Below are 23,183 nucleotides of genomic sequence, written 5' to 3' on the forward strand. Positions count from 1 at the left end.
ATGATCTTGAACAGGGTTTCTTAGCACTGTTAACATCATCCCTGTTTGACTGCTTCTTTTTCTACTTTCTTATCTAACTCTTCCCTAGGGCTGCTCTTTTTAGTAAAGCTAAACCACAGTTGCGTCTCCTACAGCCTTACTAACCTTGTTAACCCGCCTGCTCGCCACGTCTCTGTATGGCATCTGTGCTCACTCTGGGGGAAGGAGACTCTGGAGGAAGCCACAGCAATAACCAAGGCAAATGGGGCAGCGGCTGCTCGGGTCGGTGCGGGTCACAGGTGGCTGCTCACTTTCCTTGAGGGAGCAGAAGTGTTGTATCACACCGTTCTCTGTGGCCCAGGAGTGAGAAATCATTCCCTTTGTCCAGCCTTTGCAGATTTCATCACTTAAACTATAAAATGAAAAATTTGGATTAAAGATTATAGCTGACATATACAAGCATATGTCCGAATAGACTTCCACAGCATTTAGGGCTTTGGTTTTTGCTTTTTGTTTTGTCTTTAGTTTTTGGTTTTCTTTTTAAATTTGGTTACACTTTTTTTGCTTGCTTTTTTTCAATTTGATTTTCCTTTTTTGCATTTTAATTTTGGTTATTTGGGGGCCATTTTTTGATTTTGTTTTTCCAAAGGACGCGGACTCTGATAGCGGGGATGATTCAGACAAGAGGTCCTGTGAAGAGAGCTGGAAACTGATCACCTCTCTGAGAGAGAAGCTCCCTCCCAGCAAGCTGCAGACCATTGTGAAAAAATGTGGCCTCCCCAGCAGTGGCAAGAAACGGGAGCCCATCAAAATGTATCAGATCCCCCAGAGAAGGCGTCTGAGTAAAGATTCCAAGTGGGTCACCATCTCCGATCTTAAGATTCAGGCCGTTAAAGAGATCTGCTATGAGGTTGCTCTCAATGATTTCAGGCACAGTCGGCAGGAGATTGAGGCCCTGGCCATTGTTAAAATGAAAGAGCTTTGTGCCATGTATGGGAAGAAGGACCCCAACGAGCGGGACTCCTGGAGGGCAGTGGCCAGGGATGTCTGGGACACCGTGGGCGTTGGGGATGAGAAGGTTGAGGACATGATGGCCAGCAGTAAAGGTGGAACCGATGTGGATGACCTCAAGGTTCACATAGACAAGCTGGAAGATATTTTGCAGGAAGTCAAAAAGCAAAATAACATGAAAGATGAGGAGATAAAAGTCTTAAGAAACAAAATGCTGAAAATGGAGAAAGTCTTGCCACTAATTGGATCTCAGGAACAGAAAAGCCAGGGAGACCACAAGGCCAAGGAGCCCGGCAGTGCCGGGGTTGGCGGCCCCTCTGACAGGGGCACGGGTCGGGCAGACAGCGGAGAACTCGGGAAGGAAGAACGTGTTTCCCAGCTGATGAATGGAGATCCGGCTTTTAGACGTGGGCGTCTGCGTTGGATGAGGCAGGAGCAAATTCGGTTTAAAAACCTGCAGCAGCAGGAAATAACGAAGCAGCTGCGTCGGCAGAACGTACCTCATAGGTTCATCCCTCCGGAGAACCGGAAGCCCCGCTTTCCCTTTAAGAGCAACCCCAAACACAGAAACTCTTGGAGTCCTGGGACACACATCATCATAACGGAAGACGAGGTTATAGAGCTCCGGATTCCAAAGGAAGACGATGGAAGGAAAGGAAATAGAGATGAGAACCAAGAGGAAGGGGGGCAGGCAGCTTCCAAGGACCCCCAGTTAGCATGGGGCTCTCAAGGCCTGCGAAGTCCGGATCACATCCAAGTCATCAAGCAGCACATCAACGCCCAGCAGCAACCTTCTCCGCTGCGCTGGAGAAGCAATTCTCTCAACAACGGCCAGCCGAAGAGCACGCGCTGCCAGGCCGCTGCCTCTCCCGAGTCGTTGCCCTCGCACAGCCAGCCCAGCGCCGAGGTGCAGACTTTCCAGGCCAAGCGTCACATGCACCAACACCGCCAGTCCTACTGCAGTTCCAGCCCGGGAGGACAGCTGGAGGGCAGTGCGGCCAGTTCTTGTCAGAAGCAGACTGACAGAGCCAGCCACTGCAGCCAGTTTGTGACACCTCCACGGATGAGGAGACAGTTCTCAGCACCCAATCTCAAAGCTGGGCGAGAAACCACAGTTTAAATAACTTACTGGACATACTTGAAATCATGGTGGTAGAAAGAGGCCATGTTAGAATTGGAGTTGGGTCTGCCCTTGATTTTTTTAGTTCCTACTATTTGCATTCTGATTGTGATGTTGTCTCCCTACAGATATTAACTGGTCCTATATTGTTAAAACATGAAACACTGGTAAATGTTTGAACACCCTTTTGCTTGATGAATGGGCAGTTTCTGGGATTTTGGATAAAACATTGAGGCCTCTTCCCTTGGTGCCTACATAATGAGTATACTTCCTAACACCAGCTTGTCTTGTGTTGGCGTCAGTTGGTGTATGTTTTCCTAGTTCTGTATAGTGGTCAGATATCCAGAAAGACCTGCCTCTGAAGTTTTGGCAGACTCTGAAAAGGGAAGATGAGATATAGAAGTAGATGTCTATTTTTTCCCCCACAAATTTTAGAGATTGGCTTCAAAGCGACAGCATGCAACTATGTGGGGAGAGCTTTGCAATCCCATGCATGTCTGCTCGTTAAATGTCACTCGTCTTTAGAAGCCAGAGTTGGATGCTGTCGAAAGTATTTTGTAGTGCACAGCTTTATAGCATCCACATCTTTCTGAGTGATATTTTACTTAGTACTGAACCGATATTTTTTTGCTTTTAGATGTCTCAGAATAGATATGAAACTTGCCATACTACCGAAGTCTTTAAATTGGCCCTATGTCAAGGTTTGTGTTGGTGGTTTACGTTTTGAAGTTTGTTGTATCATTTGATACATACATACCCATACAGAACAAACTGTTCCCCAAAATCATGCCAGCAGGAATGCCAACAAAAATCTTATATGTCGTGAGTGGTGTATGTTGGCTCACAAGGAGTTTACTTGTTGGGTGAAGGCAGTGGTGGGGCACGAAGAGCATGTGGCTCTGTGCTGCTTTTTTCAATAATCGATGAAATAACAGTTGCCTTTGGGTTTGGAGTAAAGGTGGTGATGTAATAAACTGTTGCTTAGTTAACAATAGTAATGCAGGAAAGAGAAGTCCTGATGAACATTTATTTTTTTCAATACCTCATTGTTGTGCTGTGGTCTCAGTTTGCCACACTGGGGCATCCACTGAAAAAAGGCGGACTCAATGGAAAGCAAAGGATCGTTTTCTGCATCCTTCCTCATCTCTTGAACTTGAGAGAAACTTTCTGAGAGACGTGTGAAGAGCCAGCGATGTCTGGGATGGCTTGACTTCGTGCTGTTGAAGTAATTCTCAAGTTACACTGAATCATCTGTCAACCACTTGTCTTCCACGTGGTGTGAAATAATGCAGCCAAAATAGCAGAATTAGCATTCAAGGAAGCCTTCAAGACTGCGATTATGTGGTGATTTTTTTTTCCTTTGTGTGTGGGCACTATGCTTTATTAGAACACATTATTTTTAATCATGGTATTTTTTTTCTTTGCTTTAAAGAAAATGCTGTCTTAATGCACAGAAAAGTGCTTCCTATGAATTTGAATTTTTCCCCTTAGAAAAGAGGGGTGATATTGGGGGTGGAGTTAGTTTTGCTTCTGCAGCTGGAACCGCTGTATTCTACAGTTGAGGTTTTCTGGCAGTGTAGACTGAGTGGACGTTGCTTGTGCTGGGTTGAATAGAATTGAAAGGCTACTTCAATTTCTTCACTTCAGTGTGTCTCATGTGAATCTGTTGCCCTCCTTTTTACATCTTTAGACGTAAATGTGCTAACTGTTCCCTTTTGCCAAAAAAAATTCATTTTCTAATATTAAAGAAAACACAATTTCTGAACTTTCAGCTATCTAGCTTATATTATCTCTCACTTCCCTAAGTGGAGGCTGTCATTTTTGTGTGAGCCCTTTCGTCTTGCTCTAGACAGGGGCCTGCCTTCCCCACCAAGTGGTGGCAGTGAGTCACTCTACTCTGGTGATGGCCAGGTGGCAGTGTGGCAGGAAGACTTCTGTCACCTGTCCCTTACAGAGGCAGGTTGTGATGAGGACTCTGCCCACCGGCTGTGCTTCATCAGCCCATCCAGATGTCCTCATTTTCATATGACCAAGAAGACGTGAAGGCGGGTGCCGTCAACTGCTGTAGAGGTTCCTTTCGCGCATTCCAGACTAGATAAGTAGGGTGCTTATCTTAGAAAGTAACTGTGCGGATAGCATTGCTTCTTTTACTAAGCAACCAATGTCATGCTTTTACCTGTATTACTGTTTTTAAAATTTGACAGTATCTCTCCCTAATGTCAAATATTGTAAGACCAAAGAGAAATGGTCATTATTAAACCATTATTATATCATGAAGTATTCGTAACTGTTATTTACTGTTATTACATTGAAAGGAAAAAAAAGGTGGTTTTGCTATTGAAAAGTCCTAATTATAATTAATTGGTGTAGTTCCATAAACCAAATGGTAATCCTTGGAGAGTTATAGACATTTTGTTTATCTACTTAATCTAAACCAAAGGGCTTTTTCTTTATTTTTTATTCTAATTCTTTCTAGCACAGTGAATTATTCTGCCTTGCACTGGTAATGCAATAAATGAGAATTGTCAATTACACTGAAGTGACTTGAAGTAACCTTTTGTGCTTTTCATACAGGTTGATGTTAGAAAAACAAAACAAAACACTGAGTTTGTCGCACTGATGACCTCATTCAAGGCTGTCAGACTACAGGAAGTTGCATAGACGTCTAGGTCAGCTGCTGGTCCCCTGTGCCTTACTGGTCCTTTGTAGACTTTGCCTTAGTGGTTTGTACAAAAGACTGGAGGAAGGGGAAGCTGCCTGTGTCCTGGCACACCTGCAAGTTACACGGCCTCCTGAGGGGCAGTTCAAACCATGCGTATGTTCTACACAGAGCCCGAGTGTTATGTGTGATCTTGATAGTGTCCAGGTCTTGCCCCGTTTCCCAGACTTTCATATCTGCTTGAGGTGTGCTTAGTTTGAAGCATTTTAGTTTGTGAAACATGTTGTTTTTCTTCCCATGATTACTGTAAAAGGAATTATGATTCTTGCTGATGAACTGTGGATTTTCCCCTCGGTTTCTTAAGCCAATGAAGTGCTTGAACATTGTCTTTGGGTAGATGGTCTGCCTTTTCAGAGAGTGAGAGTGTTTTGAAAGGCTTCATTCAATAAAAACGGAAGTCATCTTTTGAGAGTGTACTTTCCCTCAGTATGTGGAAGGGGGGATGCCAACTAAACTTGGTCTTTGTTGCTTTTTCACCTGAAAATGATTACAAATCAATCTTTTTTCACATTTCCACATGAACTTGATTAAAACTTTTGCTCTCCTCTTTAACAAATTGCTGTCTTAAATGGAATCTTTAAACTCTAGTTTGTGCTATATTTCACGTAAATAAAACCATTTCTCATAAATAAGGTTATCACTTTTTAATTTTTTTGAGTACCTTAAACTGTGATTATTGTTGTGTAGTCTTATATGGATGTTGTGTTCCTTATATGGATATAAACTAAATCTTTTCTTTCTGTAAGATTATGTAGTTGAAGGTAAAGTGACGGAAGGGGAACTGTGAGCACACATGCACATACACACCACAGGAGATGTGAGCATGCGAACACACACACACACACACACACACTTCCTCCTCCCTCTCTCCCTGAATCCCTCCCTCTTTCCCTTCCATTGCTACGTCATTCCCCAGTGGCCATGATAGCTATGTCTGGATCAGACCAAAGCCAGGAATTAAAAATTCCATCCTGGTCTCCAACATAGGTAGCAAGGACCCAAGTATTTGGGCCATCTATCTTTCACAGCCTTCCTTGACATATTCAGCGTGAAGCTGGCCAGGAAGCATGGTAAGTGGAACTTGACCTGCTGCTCCAGGATGGGACCTCAGTGTCACAAGCAGCAGTTTAATTGATTGGGCCCCAACACCAGCACCAGAACTGAATTTCTAAAAAGCTTTGAGTAACCTAATGTGATTTTCTCTTTTCTCCTTTAACACCTGCTTTTCTTTACCCAGTGACTGGAGATACATTGGGGAGGAAACAGGAGGAAGTGAAGTGGACCATTAGTCTCATGACATCATTTTTTCTGTAGCGAAGCAATGCAGTCATACATCACAGTAGTAGAATATAAGATGTGTATGGGTTTGTAACAGGAAATTCAGGCCTTAGAGCAAGCTGTCCTTGACCTGACCCCTGCAGGCTTCGGAACCTTCCCAGCCAGGTATTTGCACTCTACCATTGGAGAAACTGGTGGAAATGTTTTCATGACCCTGCCACTGACAGGGAGAAGAGAGCATGCTAATGCAGTGTGATTTGTGTAGGAATCACTGCATGTCCCCCACATCTGAAGGGAGGGGAGATGGGAGAAGGTTTTTCTCTTTTTAAGTTTTATTTTACTTTTTATTGGAAAGGCAGATTTACATGAAAGGAGACAGAAAGCTCTTCCTGTCCACTGGTTCACTCCCCGAGTGGCTACAACAGCAGGAGATAAGCTGATCCGAAGCCATGAGCCCAGAGCCTCTTCCAGGTTTCCTACGTGGGTGCAGGGTCCCAAGGCTTTGGGCCGTCCTCCACTGCTTTCCCGGGCTACAGGCAGGGAGCTGGATGGGAAGTGGAGCAGCTGGGACACTAATCGGCACTCTTACGGGATCCTGTTACATGCAAAGCAAGGGTTTAGCCACCAGGCTATAGCACAGGTCCCAAGAAAAGATTTTTGAAAGAGGAAAACCTGAGCCAAGAATAGTTCGAAGTCTAATGAGAAATTCATCCAAGTGAAGAACAGCAGGGGGAGGAAGGAAGCGTGTCGGACTCCAGGTAACGGGTGGCTGATGAGAGCCTCAGGTGTTTTGGGAGGGAGTGGATAAGGAGGGGGCACAATGACCTGATCCTGGTATGGTAAGGAGTTGGGATTTTATCTTGACTGTGCTGTGCAGCTGCCACATGATTTTAAATGGGGAGGTTGCATTGTGACACTCACCTTTTACAAAGTTCACTTTGCCCAAAATACAGAGCATAGATTGCATGGAGGCAAATTCAGAATCAAAGCTGCCAGTTGAGAGGTCTCTCTTTGAAACAAATGTTAAGCAGTATCTTTCCAAACTAGGGGCTGCAGGAGGCGGGAGAAACAGAAGAGGGAATGACCCTGATTTGAGTATTGGGAAGTAGAATCAACCAGTTTGTGGGTGGGACAAACTTGCTATGTATAGTAAAGGCTCTTGCTTGGGTTGTGGCTGAAATGGGAAGTAACCGAGACCACAAGTCTTGATTCAGGGGTCTCCAAATAGGTGTTGGGGCCACAGGAGGGGGAGAGAGGAGACTAGGGCCACACAGTTGGCTGCTGGTAATGAGAAGCCGCATTGAGGTGTTGACAAGAACTTGGCTGCCATCTTGAGTGTGGCTATCCTCCCACCTGTTGCTCGCTAATTATAATCTGCCATGGAGAGCCATGACTAATGTCCAAATGGCCTAGCCTGAAAACTGAACTGTCACATTGATTTTTACCTGCTCACAGTGCCTTGATTCTGCCCCTGTCGGCTCTCACCTGGACTGCTGCAATAGCCTGACTTATCTTTGCTTCTGTTCTTGACCCTCATAATCCGTTATCTGCCTAGCACCCAACATTGTCTTAAAAACACAAGTCATAGCTCTCAGAGGCCTGAAGGGCTACCCACAAACATATACACCTGGACCTTAGGGTAGGCTTCGGGGCTGTCCTTGTTTTGACCTCTCTAACTCACACCACAGACACTCTGGTTTTTTTCCCCCACACATGCTAAGTTTGTTTCCACCTCGGGTCTCTTGCCCTTCCTCAAGACTGGAATTCTTTCCCGTCATCGTAGTTCTTCCGTCAGAGTGAGCTCTCCGTGCCACTCTCCCTGCCTGCTGCCATTGTGTTAATAACCGTAACCTGCACTTACCTGTTGTATGCTTATTTGGTTCTTCTGTGAGAATGTAAACTTATCTAGAACAAGCACCTCATCTGTCTTATTTCTTTCACCATTTATCTATATACCTAGAACCCAGAAGAATGATTCTGAAAACTGCAGTTTGCCTCAGAATCCCCTAGACATCTGCTGAGTCTTCAGGCTGTGGGAGTTTCTGATTCACTAAATCTAATAGGAAACCTCATTGTTAGATGCATCTCTGCCAAGTTCCCAGGCGGTACTGTTGCTGTTGGCGCAGCCACCACCTTGGAGAACACTGACCAACACATGCAGTTGACAGTTTTCTATAAGAAGGTAGAGGGTAAATAGCTCAGGCTTTGCAGCATTTGGTTTCTGTCACAGCTGGTAAGCTCCACTGTTGCTGCTTTGCAGGAAGGCAGCCATAAACCATAAGCAAACGAAGGGATGACTGTTGGGATCAGTTGTATTTACAACAGCAGGGTGTGGCTGAATCCAGTCAGATCTAGTACATGCAAGTATTCACTTTTTTTTTTTAAAGATTTATTTGTTTTATTACAAAGTCAGATATAGAGAGAGGAGGAGACAGAGAGGAAGATCTTCCGTCCGATGATTCACTCCCCAAGTGAGCCGCAACGGCTGGTGCGCGCTGATCTGAAGCCGGGAACCAGGAACCTCTTCCAGGTCTCCCACACGGGTGCAGGGTCCCAAAGCTTTGGGCCGTCCTCGACTGCTTTCCCAGGCCACAAGCAGGGAGCTGGATGGGAAGTGGAGCTGCCGGGATTAGAACCGGCACCCATATGGGACCCTGGGGCGTTCAAGGCGAGGACTTTAGCCACTAGGCCATGCCGCCGGGCCCATCAAGTATTCACTTTTGAGAATTGTTGCTGTGGAAGATCAGTACATGGCTGAGGATCAGGTCTGGAGGACAGATGTGGGCCAGCTGCTGGAGAGCAGTGGTGAATGACAGAGACATTGGTACTCAGATAACTGCATCCTTCAGATAAACACCCTGGGGTGCGGGTTGGGGAGTACAGGATGCCCTGAAAGGTGTTGACTGGCACCTCTGGGAAGCAAAGGTGCCTCTTCTTCCCAACTGCTGGATGGTCTTTGTGTTTCACTGAGGAAGCAAGAATCTCACAGAAGGAAACTCCCTTTCTTCTCACTTGTGGTTGTGCACGCACTCCACTGCAGCACTCCTGCGGTGGATGCACCGTCCACGGCCCGGGCCGCTAGCCTGCACTCCACGCCTGATCAGAGACCTCACTGGACATTGACCCTTGTTCGCATCGTTAGTCTCCTTGCTTGTGGATCTTTGCTTGCACTGCATGCACAGTTGACACACATGTTCTTTTCAGCAGTTTCAAAAAAGCCCTGCGTCCCCTGGGGCCTGCTATTCCATTTCTCCTTCCTTTTCAGACAACGGCTCCCTGAGAGCGTGGTCTGTACCTTTGGGTTCCCTCTTGCTCAGTCCCATTCTTCCCTTTTCCCTCCCTCCTCCCCATTCTTGGTAATACTGGAATAAGCCTGGTAACATGAGGAATAGATACACAAAATAGATCTAAAGACAAGAATGGGTGTCAAGGAGAGAATATTGCAGATGAGGGGACAGTTAGTGCTGTGCCTTTATAAACATGGTGTGTGTGTGTGTGTTGAATATGGACTTTTTGGAAATATAAATGACAGCTGAAAAACAGGATTATTTTGTTAGTGTGCTTTGCAAATCATCTTGGTTTTCACCCACCAGATGAATAGAACAATATGTGCATGAGCATGCATGGATTGAAAGAAAATCTTGTTTTTCTGGGGAAATAATGAATGTCCTGTTGAAAGCTCCTGTTAGGAGAAGGGGATCGCAACTGGAAATGGCGTTGATAGTTGGACTGTCCATTACTGGTTAAAATGCAGTCCAAGTTTTTAGGTTCACGGGTGTTGGGGATTCTTAGGTTAATTTTATTGCCATTAAAGGGCAGTCTAAACTTTAAGCCTCATTCCTGAACTGATCAGAGTCTAAAGCTTTGTTTTCTTCAGTAGTTTGATCAGCTTGTCAATTTCTTCTGGAAGAAATCCTCCCATGTAATACTAGTGTGTTTACCACTTGGTGATTTTTGAGTAAATCAGCAGCCTTTTCTATTTTTACTGAAAGAAACCCAGACAATATAGAGCTTCTTAGAGGGAAAAAAACCACCCTCTCCTATCTGAGACATTTCAAAGAATAGTGAAATGAACATTTATATATTCAGATTTACTGTGTTTTAAAAAACCACTTGAAGTTAACACATCATGACATTTTAGCCCTACATGCTTAAAATCAGGAATTATCTTCAGTACCATTTATCCCATCCATTTAATATACAGTATATACCATACAACCCATTTCAAGTTTATCTAATTATCTCAATTTTTTGGTAGTAGTATAAGAGAAGGTACAGCCTTGTGGTACAGTGAGCGAAGCCAGTGCCTGCTATACTGTTACCTAGCTTCCCATATGTGCTCTGCTTCAAATCCAGCTCCCTGCTAATACTCCTGGGAAAGTAACAGAGGATGGCACAAGTACTTGACCTCTGCTGCCCACGTGGGAGACCCAGAAGGAGTTCTGGCACATGGCATCTGGCTGACCCTGAACCAACCATTGTGGACATTTGGGGAGAGAAGCAGTGGGTGGAAGATCTCTTTTTCTCTTTCCCTTTTCTCTCTGGAGCTCTGCCTTTCAAATGAATTTTTTAAATCTTTTTTTTTAATTAGAATTTAATCTAAGATTGATTTGAAGTTAATGCATTATATTTAGTTAATTTTTGCTAAAATCATTTTTATTGCTGAGGAGAGGGAGCATTCCCATCCTTGGTACACTTCTCTTTGATACACAGTGGTTGGTGGGTGTGGGAGCACGGGAGTGCCGGAATTGGAAACTCAACCCAACTCTCAAATTGAGTGCTGAAGACCAACCCCTTAAGCCATCTCTGCTGCGTCCCAGGAGATGAGATGAGAATCCGGGCACTTGACTGTCCTAACCAACATCTTAACTGCTAGACTAAATGTTTCTTCTCTGAAATTTTAAATCTTACTATGTTGATATTTTTGAAGACTATAGGCCACCTTTGTGTCATTGTTTCCTCAGTGTTAGATTAAATGTTTTGTTAAGAATGCTGTAAAGGTGACCTTGAGTATTTTCCATTGAATCACATTGATATATAAAAAACATGAATTTGTCCTATTGACAATGTTGAAGTTTAATAAATTTACTTAATGTGGTGATTATCACTCTCTTCCTTGTAAATATATTACTGTCCTGATTAATAGGTGTCTGGGTAGACTTTGGATCATTTGAATATTCTGTTTTACATCTACTTTTCACTTGATTAATTTAGTATTTTTTAAAAATGATCCTTGCCTGATTCAGCTCCCACATCAGGGCTTGTAGATGTGTAAGTGTGATTTCTCAGTTGTCTTTTGCATTGATTTCCTGGCTTAGAAAGAAGAGCTTTCCCTGTTCTCTGCTTTTGTCACCGTGGGCTCATGGGTTCTTGCTTTACTTAAATGACCTGTGCGATCTTTTCTGCCAGAGGGTAGTCTCTGCTCACCTGGTACCTTCCTGGCTCTGAACTGGGGCATTGGCCATTTTTCCAAGGAACCCTGGGTCCTTTCAGTGGCGAATGCTGTTTAGAAACCAAATCTGGATGGTTGATATGCTTATAACATAAACTTTTAAGAAACATTACCTGTTATTTTGATAGTGTGTTGGAATTTAAGAAGGCTTTCAGGTGTTTTTGAAGTAGTTCATCTGTTGGTCCTTCTGTTAGGTAGGGAGTTAATACTCCACCAATCTCACCTGATGTAACCACATTGAACCTAGAAATTATGTCACTCGTAATAGCATCAGAAGCTTCCTGTTCCCGGAGGTTATCCTCACCAGTTCACTATTCCTCTGCAGAGCTAGTCATTTGACCACGGAGCGCTGCAGAGTCTACATTCCTAATTTTTGTTGTGGGTCTCACCTTTCCCAGTGTTGTCTGACTGTGAACTCTTCAGTGTGGACAGTCTGAGTGAAGTATGTCTCATGCTTGATAGGCACGCCCTTTTCTCCTTACCACCCCCTTCTCTGTCCGCAATGCCACTGAAAGAACACTGAGACAGGATGAACAGACTGCAGTTAAAAGCAGGTTTCCTCGCCTTTCACCCAGTCCGTGCTGTGACGTGAGCTCCTGTGTTTTCTCCTGAGCATTTCTCTACGTTCTGTCCTCTCACCGTGGTTTTTCCACCTCTTCTCATTCTCCATCTTTGTTTTTCTCTCTCCTTCCTTCCTTAGTCCTCTCACTTCTGTTTCTCCCTCGTAGTTCCTTTCTCTGCTACATGGCATCTCCTTTCTTTTTATTCAGGACTATGAAAGTAAATTGCAGGCCTTGCAGAAGCAGGTGGAGACCCGGTCCCTGACTGCAGAGACAACGGAAGAGGAAGAGGAAGAGGAAGAAGGTGAACTCTAGAGACTGCGAAGTTCTTTTGTGTCTTCTGGGTCCTGATTTTCAAATTTGTTCTTTATTCTGTGAACAAAGCTGGCCCTTCATTTCTAGTGACCAGTGAAATAAGGTTTGAAAGGCGGTTGGTGCTGAAGCTCCAGGTTCTGTGCTGTGAGGTGGGGGTGAGGTGGATACATTCCTTGGGGCTTCCCAAGGTTTCTGAGCACAGTCTTCATGCAGGTCACCTGGAAGTTTTATATGCACCATGTTAAATTACTGTAAAACGAAGTTCCTGTGTTCCAAAGCAAAGCAGAGCTGAATCGCTGAGCCAGTGTATTCAGTTTGCTGGTGTGTATCAGAGAGTCCCTCATGATGAGGACTTTAGAATGTGCCACTGGGGTGCTTTTGGCAATTTCTTAATTATACGACTTAGTTCTTAGCTGAGTTGGGGTTTTCATTGTTTTTAGTTTATAATTTAGTGCTCTTACCACACTTTTTCGGTAGTCTCAAGACTTCAGATCAACTTTGAAGGAACTCATAATTTGTGTATCAAATTGTTTTCTTTTTCATAAATGTTTTTTCGTCTTATTTCATCTATTTGAAAGAGCATCTACTAGTTCACCCCTACTAGTTACTAGTTCACTCCCTACTAGCTCACTAGTTCACTCCCTAAATGCCCACAAATAGGCCAAGCTGAAGCCAGGAGCCAGGAACTCCACCTGACTCACCCAGGTGGTGACAGGGCCACGTATTTGAGTTGTCAAGATGCATTAGCTTCCCCAGATGCCTTAGTAGGAAGCCAGATTGGAAGAAAGAGTAGCTGGGACTAAAACCAACGTGCCGTTATGGGATGCACATGTCCCAAGTGATAGCTTGACCTGCTACACCACCATAACTGAACCCAGGTTCTTTATTTTGAAATATCTGACTGATACTCTTGTACTAGAAGAAAAACAGAAATATACCAAACTATGCAACCTACAAAGGATGGGGGTTACTATTAAATATAATCACTCATTAAAATTATAGCCTTAAGAAAAAGAGAAAATCTATTTCTGCGATAGCCTGTTTAAAATAAATAGGACTTTTTCTAAGATTTTCTGAAATGTATATACTATCTTCATAAGGCCAACAAAATGTCGTGAACCTTTAAAATGGAAGAAAAAGAAAAGCAAAACGGGCAGATGAAGGTGTTGTGGGATGAGCTGCCTTCTGTGACTCCAGCATCCCATGGGGACTCCATTTTGTGTTCCACCTGCTTCAGTTTGGATCCACTTTGCTCATGGGAAGAGCAGGAGATGGCATCCGAAGCGTAGAGGCCTCTGCCACCCCGTGAGAGACCCAGATGCAGCTCTTAGCTTTGCCCTTGTATAGCATTGACTGTTGCAGCCATCTTTCTGCAACTCTAACTTTCACGTAAATAAATAAATAAAATCTCAAATGGCAAAAAAAGAAGGAAAACAAGCAACTGCATGAAGAAGAAACTGGAGAAATCCCTTAATGTGGTGAAAGTGCCGAGGGTAGAGGAGGGCGATGTGGGGTCCTCACTGAATCCACCCCCTGTGTCCTTTCAGTTGCTTGGACGCAGCATGAATTTGAGTTGGCCCAGTGGGCCTTCCGGAAGTGGAAGTCTCACCAGTTTACTTCATTAAGGGACTTACTCTGGGGCAATGCCGTGTACCTGAAGGAGGCCAACGCCATCAGTGTGGAATTGAAGAAGAAGGTATGGGCGGTGGGGAGGCACAGCTTTGTCTGCTGTGGGTTCATCCAGGCTCTGTGTGGACCTGGGTCTCCTTCGGGAGAACTCGGCTGCTAGGAGAGAGCCTCTCATGTTTGCCCAGAACGTAGGGAGCACTAATTAATTTTTATCTTATAAATATTTATCTCATATTTTGCATGTAGACGTTTTCTGTTTTTATAAATGAGGAGACTTATTTCTGATAAGTTGATGAGAACTAGAGAGGAATATTGGCAAAAGAATGCCTTTCTTGGGTTTCTGTACAAACAAAGCAAACTCAATTTTCATTTCGTTTTCTCCCATGAAGCTCGCCTCTGCAAGTCCTATGCCGGCCATTGCCACAGATTGGCTCCTCTTGGTAGGACCTGAGGAGCCCATCACATGGTGGACAGGTCCATGTGTTCTGGCCAGCCACAAGCCTCCATTCCCCCTATGAAAGGGCTTTCATCAGGACCTGCCACCTGGCAGGGTAGGGAGGGTGGTGGTAGCTGGGTGAAAGAATGAATTGACACAGCAAGTACCTAGAATAGTGCCTGGGCCAGGTCAATGACAGCAGACATTACCTGCTCTTGTAATTGTACCTCAGCTGCGCATGCGGCTGTTGAGTCCTCCTTCTCTGTGTCCCTGTGACAAGCAGCCTGTTGACTGGCGACCCAGGGGCAGGCACCATTGTGCGGGGCTAAGCACAGACTGCCCACCTGTGGGCAGAGTGTCCTCCTGGGCCTGTGCTCTGGCTCTGTGAGCTGGAGATGACTTTTCATTCATAATTTCAGTAACCCTTATTACCGCTGTGCCTTGCATTTTATGAATAGTTGTTGGTGAGAATGCAGGATAGTAGAGAGGAGAAGTTGACAGGATGCATGAAGGCACTGCTCAGATAGGAGCCCCTTTTCAGAGCAGTGCTTGGAATGCTTGGTGTTTCAGATGGGAAACCCAGAATGTGTTCATTGTCTCATTGGTGAGTGACTAGAGACCCATTCTTGGTCCGCCTTGTAGGCTATTGCGTGAGTTCTGCAAAGGTCTTCATTTAGATGACCAAAGTGTACTTACTGAGATGTAGTTTGTTCAAAAACAGTTTGCCAGGCTAGGAAAACAAAATCTATAAACAGTTTAATATGAAATTCAGCTTATTCCCTATGATTGCTATATAGACGACCTTTCTTTCCCCGCAACTAGGCACAGGCTGTTGAGCTCTTAAAACAGTTTGGCTACCTTCCCATGGGGCATGATTGCATGAGCTGGTCTTGAAGCCTTCCTGCTGGCAGCCACTCACTGGTCTATTCTTTCCACTCAGGTGCAGTTCCAGTTTGTCCTGCTGACGGACACGCTGTACTCCCCTCTGCCCCCTGACTTACTTCCCACCGAGATGGACAGAGCTCACGAGCACAGAGCTCTTCCCCGCACGGTAGTGGCCGTGGAAGTCCAGGATCTCAAGAACGGAGCCACACATTATTGGTCTCTGGAGAAGCTCAAGTATGCCCGTCCTCGTCCTGGCTGAGTGTTCCATTTGGGACTTGGAATGCAAGGCTTGGGTGGATTCCCTTGGGCTCTGCCCTCTGCAAACACCGTAGCTTTCTTTTCTGTGGTTTCCAGATTGCCATTGCTGGCTGGGAGTAGCAGCATTCATCCACACATTTTCAGTGAACAAATTCCACTCCTCAAACACCTTTGAAATTGGCAGATATTTAAATGTACTCTTCATTGACCCTCTTACATTTTAAATGTTCCAGTTCCATGATGTTAGATCTAGAAATTATTCAGATTTTCGGTCCTGGACCTCGCAGTGACCAGTAATAGAGGAGGAAATTGCAGACTGTCTTCCTTGGCATTCCATCTGGGGAGGTAATTCCCAGTGTGTCGGTGTGGCTGCGGGGTTGCACACTGTTGAACTGTGTCTTCCCTGCGAGTCAGCGAGGAGAGAGCAGGTGCCCATTCTGGTCTCTTAGTCACTTGTCTGTAGTCCCTGAGGTTTTAATTCCTGGGCATTTTAGAGCCTTCACTTTTGGCCTCCATTCTTTTTAATAATATTAAATGGAGGGAGCAGGTTCTTTTTTTGTTATTATTTTATTTCGATAATCTTTATATAGTTGATTAGGGCACAAAGGGTCAAGGGCTACAGGAAAGTGGGTAAGACTATTGTTTCTACATTATTTTTTCTTCTGTATCTGGGGTAAGAGGGGGAGGTAAAGGGAGAAGCCCCACCCAGTCTCCCACCCATCCCAGATCCCCAATGTGGGGCATGCTCCGGGGAGCAGGTTCTTTTAGGAAGAAAATTTGGTACGGAAAACACATTCTAAACAAGTGTTTATTGCAAGTTCATGGCATTAACCAAGTGCACTGTATGCTTACTGAACAGGCAGAGGCTGGACTTGATGCGAGAGATGTATGACAGGGCAGGGGAGATGGCCTCCAACGCCCAGGAAGACAGTGAAACCACCATGACTGGCAGTGATCCTTTCTATGATCGATTCCACTGGTTCAAACTTGTGGGAAGGTACGTGATAATTTTGTTGATGGTTCCTTTTTAAATAATGAATATGTTTAGTTTAAGTATCTAAAACCTCAGGTATTATAGGAAACTGTAAGAATAGAGTGATGAATCGGTCCCAGGTATAATCGACATAGATGAAGCTGGGTCACGTGGCGTAGACGCCCTCAGAGTCTCTCAACAAGCGTGTTGTTCCGATCTTCAACCAAATGTCCTGCCCAACCTCCCTGGCTCACTCATCCTGCTCATGAACACAAGTCTTTACAGCTGATGGAAGTAGATTTAGAAGAGAAAGGAAACTTGTATCAGCATCTTGCAGGTTGAAATCGTAGTATTGCCTTATCAGACTGCAATGTTGTCGTGATCTGATTTGTTCTTATTCTTTATTTTTTTAAAGATTTATTTATTTTTATTGGAAAGAAAAATTTACAGAGAGAAGGAGAGATAGGGAGACAGATCTTCCAGCTGTTGGTTCACTCCCCAAGCGACCACAACAGCCGGAGCTGAGCCAATGTGAAACCAGGAGCCTCTTCCAATCTCCCACATGGGTACAGGGTGCCAAGGCTTTGGGCCATCCTTGACTGCTTTCCCAGGTCACAAGCACAGAGCTGGATGGGAAGCGGGGCCGCCGGGATTAGAACCGGTGCCCATATGGGATCCCGGCATGTTCAAGGTAAGGACTAGACTACTGCGCCAGGCCCAAAGGTTTAGACTTTTTTAAAGCGGAGAGATTTTCAGTTGCAAAAAGCTTTTGATCTCTAAGGGGCTGGATAAGTTGCTGAATTTAGCACAGGAGTCAGCTTCTAGCTGCTCTGCCTCTGTCTGTTCTCTTGCAGTGAGTTCAGATTATACTAATAAATAGGAAAATAGTTATTGTAGTCAATATTTTGTATAGATGTAGTATGTCTTTTTCACACCATTCTGAAAGCTTTTAATTTTTTTTAAAAGGTTTAGTTATTTATTTAAAAAGGAGAGAAGAGATGAAGAGAGAGAAATATTCCATCTACCAGTTCACTTTGCAGACAGCCCCAATGGCTGAGGCTGGAACAGGTTAAAGCCAGGAGCCTAAAACTCCATCCTGGTCTCCTGTGTAGGTAGCAGAGATCCAAGCACCTGGCCCTTCTCTGCTGCTTTCCCAGACACATTAGCAGGGAGCTGGATGGGAAGTGGAGCAGCCGGAACTCCAGCAGTCAGTACAGGGTGGTGATGCTGCCCAGTGGCAACTTAATCTACTGTGTCACCACACTAACTTACTATTTATTTATTTATTTGATAAGGTTTTTTTGCTTATTGGAAAGCCAGAGTGACGGAGATGGAAACAAAGAGATCTTCCTTTCACTTCCTAAAGGGTTGTGTTAACCAGAGCTGAGCCAGGCCAAGGCTTAGCCAGGTCTCCCACATGAGTGGGAGGGTCCAGGTAATGGAATCACCATCTGCTGCTGCCCAGAGGTATTAAGGACACTGGGTTGGAAGCCAAGTAGCCGAGAATCATCCTGTACTCTGACATGGAAAGTGGCCATCCCAAAGGGCATCGCAACCCGCTCTACCATAATGCTGGCCCCTGTATTGGTATTTTTTTTAAAGATGAATTGGCCAGCCATGTCTGCTCTAGGTTATACCATCTCTTTTCTTTTTTGAAAGATTTGCTTGTTTATTTGAAAGGCAGAGTTAAAGAGAGGGAGTAACACAGATCTTCCATCCACTGGCTCACTCCCCAGATGGCCACAATGGCCAGGACTGAGCCAGGCTGAAGCCAGGAGCATCTTCCATTTGTGCCCACATGAGGGGCAAGGAATCAAGCACTTGGGCCATCCTCTGCTGCTTTCCCAGGCCGTTAGCAGGGAGCTGGATGGGAAGTGGAGCGTCCAGAACTCAAGCCGGAACCACATGGGATTCTGTTGTTGCTAGCAGCAGTTTTTACCCACTGTGCCACAGTGACAGCCCCCATCCGTTTTTTTTCTGCTCCAAGATGATGGAAGAATTTAAATAAATGCATAAAGAACAATTATTTTGTGTTAGTGTTTAAATTGATTCTTTTGAGGTCTGGAGGCTGACCTGTTGTATGAACTAAAGAATACAAATGTTTTACAGTGTGAGATTTACCAGATCTCCTTTGCTTTTCTTGTCCTAAGGATGCATCGTTGTAGAACCTTTTCAGATTGCCCCACTGCCTTTTACCTGATGCCGATGATTTAAAGTTATTTTTATCCTTTTGCTTTCTCAATTGCTTTTACTGTGTTAATTCTCCCAGTGGGTTCTGTCCTGTTGGCACGTGCAGCTTGTTTAACCAACTATTCCTCTCTCCTTGGCTATGTTAATTGGCATCTCACCTGGTATCTAGCTCCCCCATTTTCCACGGCTGTGTGAATGAGCGCCTTGCTGACCGCACACCCTCCCCTACCTTTTCCACGGCCGATTCCGACATCACTGAGCTGGCTGACGAGCAGCAAGATGAGATGGAGGATTTTGATGAGGAGGCATTCGTGGATGACACCGGCTCGGACGCAGGGACGGAGGAGGGGTCCGACCTCTTCAGTGACGGGCATGACCCGTTTTACGACCGATCCCCTTGGTTCATTTTAGTGGGAAGGTTGGTGAGGTTCTTGTGAGAAAGGCTAAAAGGGACCAGCTCTTGCTCTAAAGGCCTCTGCGGTTTTGGGTAACCTTGCTTCAGATTTCCATGAATGCTGACGGGGACATTGTGTGTGAGGTGCCCAGTCTGTTCCGTGCAAACGTCCACCAGGCTATGAGAACTGCACAGAAGATTCCATGTCCTAAATAGCCGGGTAATTTTGTTCTCAAGGAGAAAATTCTAAAGGAGAAATTAAAGCTAAGAGTTGAACATAATGAGTCCAGGGGTGGTGTTGTGGCCTAAATGTCTCCTTTCCAGTAGAGTGTGACTGAGGAAGCAAATGGGGGCGGTGTGAGAAAGCAGGCAGAGGAAGGCCAAGGCCGGACTTGTGACTCCTGAGGAGTCAGAGCAGAGTGGAGTCAACCATGGGGTGGGGGTTACTGTTTGCTTAGTCTGCCGAGTCCCAAGACAAAGCAAGCAAGCCAGATCTGCTTTTGGTTTGACGTGGCTGCCTTCCTCTGGCAGGTCCATGACGCCTAGCTTTAGGTCTCTGGATTCTGCTAAAATTTCACCTATAGGCCTTAGAATGATGAATCTCAAAAAAATGATCTATTGATACCTTCAACAATGAATATTTGTTCAGCACTACATGAAAGTGCTTTGTGTTGAGCTTGGGTCACCAAACTGGGGCATTGTCTGGCCCTTAGTCTGTATGTCCATCTGCAGTGACGCAGGCCTCTCCGGGCCCCTGCTCCAAAGACTGCCGTCTTTGTCTCAGTCCAGTCTTCACACTGCAGGAATTTTACTTACAAGTTCAATGGGAGAGCAGTTGCTGGATTAACCAAAAAGCATATCCAGGTTTCACAATATTAAATTTAATTGTGCATTTGAAAAATCACATATTTTTTAAAGATTTATTTATTTTTATTGCAAAGTCAGATATACAGAGAAGAAGAGAGGCAGAGGAAGATCTTCATCTGTTGATTCATTCCCTAAGTGACCTCAGTGGCCAGAGCTGCACCAAGAGCCCATAGCCTCTTCTGGGTCTCCCATGTGGTTGCAGGGTCCCAAAATTTTGTGTTGTCCTCTACTGCTTTCCCAGGCCACAAGCAGGGAGCTAGATGGGAAGCTGGGCTGCTGGGATTAGAACCGGCACCCATATGGGAGCCTGAGACACGTTTAAGGTGAGAATTTTAGCTGCTAGGCTACTGTGCCGAATCCAAAAATCACATATTTTTAGGTCTTTTAAAAATAAGAGAGTTGTGTCAGTGTTGCCTGGATGAATATGTTATCTAAAAATTAAAGCGCCTCCAGTCTCCTGTCCCAGTAGGGACTTAGATTCTAAAAGTTAGCTCTTAATTTGATGTTGGTCATCTGGTTAGGGGAATTTCATAAATAATGAAGAATGATCACCACCATGGAAAGGGGTAAGAAGAAACGGTTCTTGATCAAAGGTCTAAGTCATCAGAGACTCACAATACCGTGGAGACTCTGCGTTTTATAGTGGCAAGAGATGTTCAGAATTTGATATTTCTATGAATGAAAGGATTATATAGCAGTGAGCATTATTCTCTACTGTTCTGTCACCAGGAAGAAAGGCTTAGAATTTCAAGAAAACTGATTTGTATTAAAAATCAAGTTAGGGCCCGGCGGCGTGGCCTAGCAACTAAAGTCCTCACCTTGAACGCCCCGGGATCCCATATGGGCACCGGTTCTAATCCCGGTGGCCCTGCTTCCCATCCAGCTCCCTGCTTGTGGCCTGGGAAAACAGCCGAGGACGGCCCAAGTCTTTGGGACCTTGCACCCGCGAGGGAGACCCGGAAGAGGCTCCTGGTTCCCAGCTTCGCATCAGCGCACAACCGACCGTTGCGGTCACTTGGGGAGTGAATCATCGGATGGAAGATCTTTTTTTTTTTTTAAAGATTTATTTATTTTTATTACAAAGTCAGATATACAGAGAGGAGGAGAGACAGAGAGGAAGATCTTCCGTGTGATGATTCACTGTTGGAATGTTCTACGCTATCACCCAGGAAGCAGGAGGCAGCTTTCTCTTAGCGTGACAGGGAGTGCCCTGTCTGGAAGAGTGTTGGATCCTGGACCGTCTCTAACACCCGTTTGGCTCAGGGACTGTTCAGTTGTGAAAGGAAGAGCGGGAGAGGCGGCTTAGCGAGGTGAGATCCTGCGTAGGACTTCTCAGAAGCGTTCTTGTTTGAGTCCGTCGTGTGGAGACTGGAGTCAGAGTCCTGCCAGTGTGGACAGTAACTGGCACGGGAAATAGTGCTGTGTTCTAACCGTGCCCACTGTGATTGTGTCAGATAGCAAATGCGTGAGATCGAGTCTACCTTGACTTGCACGCAGCACACCTATGGAGCTATTTCAGGAGCTGGCCTTTCCAGGAATTTGGATTTCCAGGTTCTGGAACTGACTTCACTTGCATGAAAGACTGGGGAAGGAAGTGACATCATGACAGTCAGTGAAATGAAGGCTAGTGATCCAGATTTGCCCTTGGCCACATTTCTCCCCCACAAATAAAATTGACAATAATGCGGCATTGCCCAGTTGTGCAGTAGTCTAAGTGGAACGACTTCCTTCCTGCCTATGTGACTCACCTCATTGGACCCCTCCTCTTGGCACATAACTTCAAATATATTTGCCTGTAAAAATGTCTAGTTTCTTAGGAAATTCCGTTTGCGGGTTTCTGGGCTGTGGCTGCCTCTGGTGGATCTTTACATGCACTCGATAAGAGCTTGTCCCTTTAGCTGTTCTCTTAATGGCATGCTGGGATATCGTGGACCATCTACCATTCTGGGGGATGAATGTAAAATGGTTAAGCTAGTCTTCTGGGTTGAAAGGGGACAAAGGATGTAATTCTGTGACCTCTTAAATATCTGAACTGGCATTCTTTCTCTGAGTCTCCCCATAATCATAGTGTTTCTCATACCTTTATGTTGACAAATTTGTTTCTCTTTTTGGTGTAACCTCACCGAATTTCCTGCTAATATGTCCTTACATCTTCTCCCCTCATCCCTGTTCTCCTTCAGTCTGCTAGATCAAAATCTCAGGACTCAGAAATAGAAAATATGAAAATTCCAGTTTAAAAAGCTTCAGAAGAGACCTTTTTACCAAGCACTGATTTGGGGCTGGGGGCTGGGGTCTGCGTACACGACAGGGGCTGCCCGCCGAAGCTGTCATTGTGCAGATTCAGAGAATGCTCCTGTGGTCTTGCCATGGAATTGCAGAATTTTCTTTTCTCAGAAGGGGCTGTCTGCAGTGATGTCTTTAGTACTTGCGCATGTGGAGCAGCCCTTGCCACAGCCAGAAAAGAAATTCGTATCTTTGCTCTCAGAACGTCCTTCATTGTAATGTGGGTGAATTTGCTTTGTTTAAACAACACTTCTGCTTCTGAAAAGCTATTTGAAAGGTAACAAATTAGGTACAGTTAAGGAATCTAAATATGTTCCATGTAGGTGAGAACCACCATGAGTATGGTTTTGAAAAAAATGAGCATTAAGTTAGATGGCTTTACTATTCATTGCCTCTGATGGAACCCAATTATTGTTTTCTGGGCTATCTTCCAGCTCTGTGTAAAGTTCAAGGATACACCACTTTTGTGCTTTTTGTGTACATGGTTGTTCACGCACTAGCTGTTTACTAAGTGTGTTATGCCAAGCCCTCTACAAACTGGTGAGCAAAGCCAGACACAGTTCCTGCCTGCACTTCGGTGGGTGACACACGAGTTACAGCCGTGATGAATGCTGTGAGCTGCTGAAATCTTGCACCCTGGGGGGCCTGGCATTGTGGGGTTTCAGATGACACCCGCGGCTGGGAACTCTGAAGCCATGAGGTGGCACTGAGTGCAGAGCGTGCCAGGCCGGGAGCTTGCACTGGCCGAGGCGGTGAAAGAGGGCAGATTGGACTGCAGTGCCCTTCAAGAAGGCAGTCCACACCTGTATGGAAAGTGAAATTATACCTTACACC

General features: G+C 45.1%; 1 protein-coding gene across 6 annotated transcripts in view; it reads left to right on the forward strand.

Annotated features, from left to right (window-relative positions):
• The window catches only part of KIF1B (kinesin family member 1B), a 147,098-nt gene that overhangs the window by 89,491 nt on the left and 34,424 nt on the right, over window positions 1-23,183 (forward strand). For 3 of the 6 annotated variants that reach the window (XM_058674961.1, XM_058674930.1, XM_058674937.1), the window contains 5 exons: window positions 12,330-12,423; window positions 13,982-14,130; window positions 15,440-15,618; window positions 16,502-16,639; window positions 18,975-19,223. In XM_058674961.1, the coding sequence (XP_058530944.1) occupies window positions 12,330-12,423; window positions 13,982-14,130; window positions 15,440-15,618; window positions 16,502-16,639; window positions 18,975-19,223 (809 nt within the window). Of the gene's footprint in view, window positions 1-628; window positions 2,450-12,329; window positions 12,424-13,981; window positions 14,131-15,439; window positions 15,619-16,501; window positions 16,640-18,974; window positions 19,224-23,183 lie in introns of those variants that run through there. The other 3 variants (XM_058674943.1, XM_058674947.1, XM_058674954.1) reach the window with 2 other exon arrangements.

The sequence above is a fragment of the Ochotona princeps genome, chromosome 2 (assembly GCF_030435755.1).
Source record: "Ochotona princeps isolate mOchPri1 chromosome 2, mOchPri1.hap1, whole genome shotgun sequence".
Lineage (NCBI taxonomy): Eukaryota > Metazoa > Chordata > Mammalia > Lagomorpha > Ochotonidae > Ochotona > Ochotona princeps.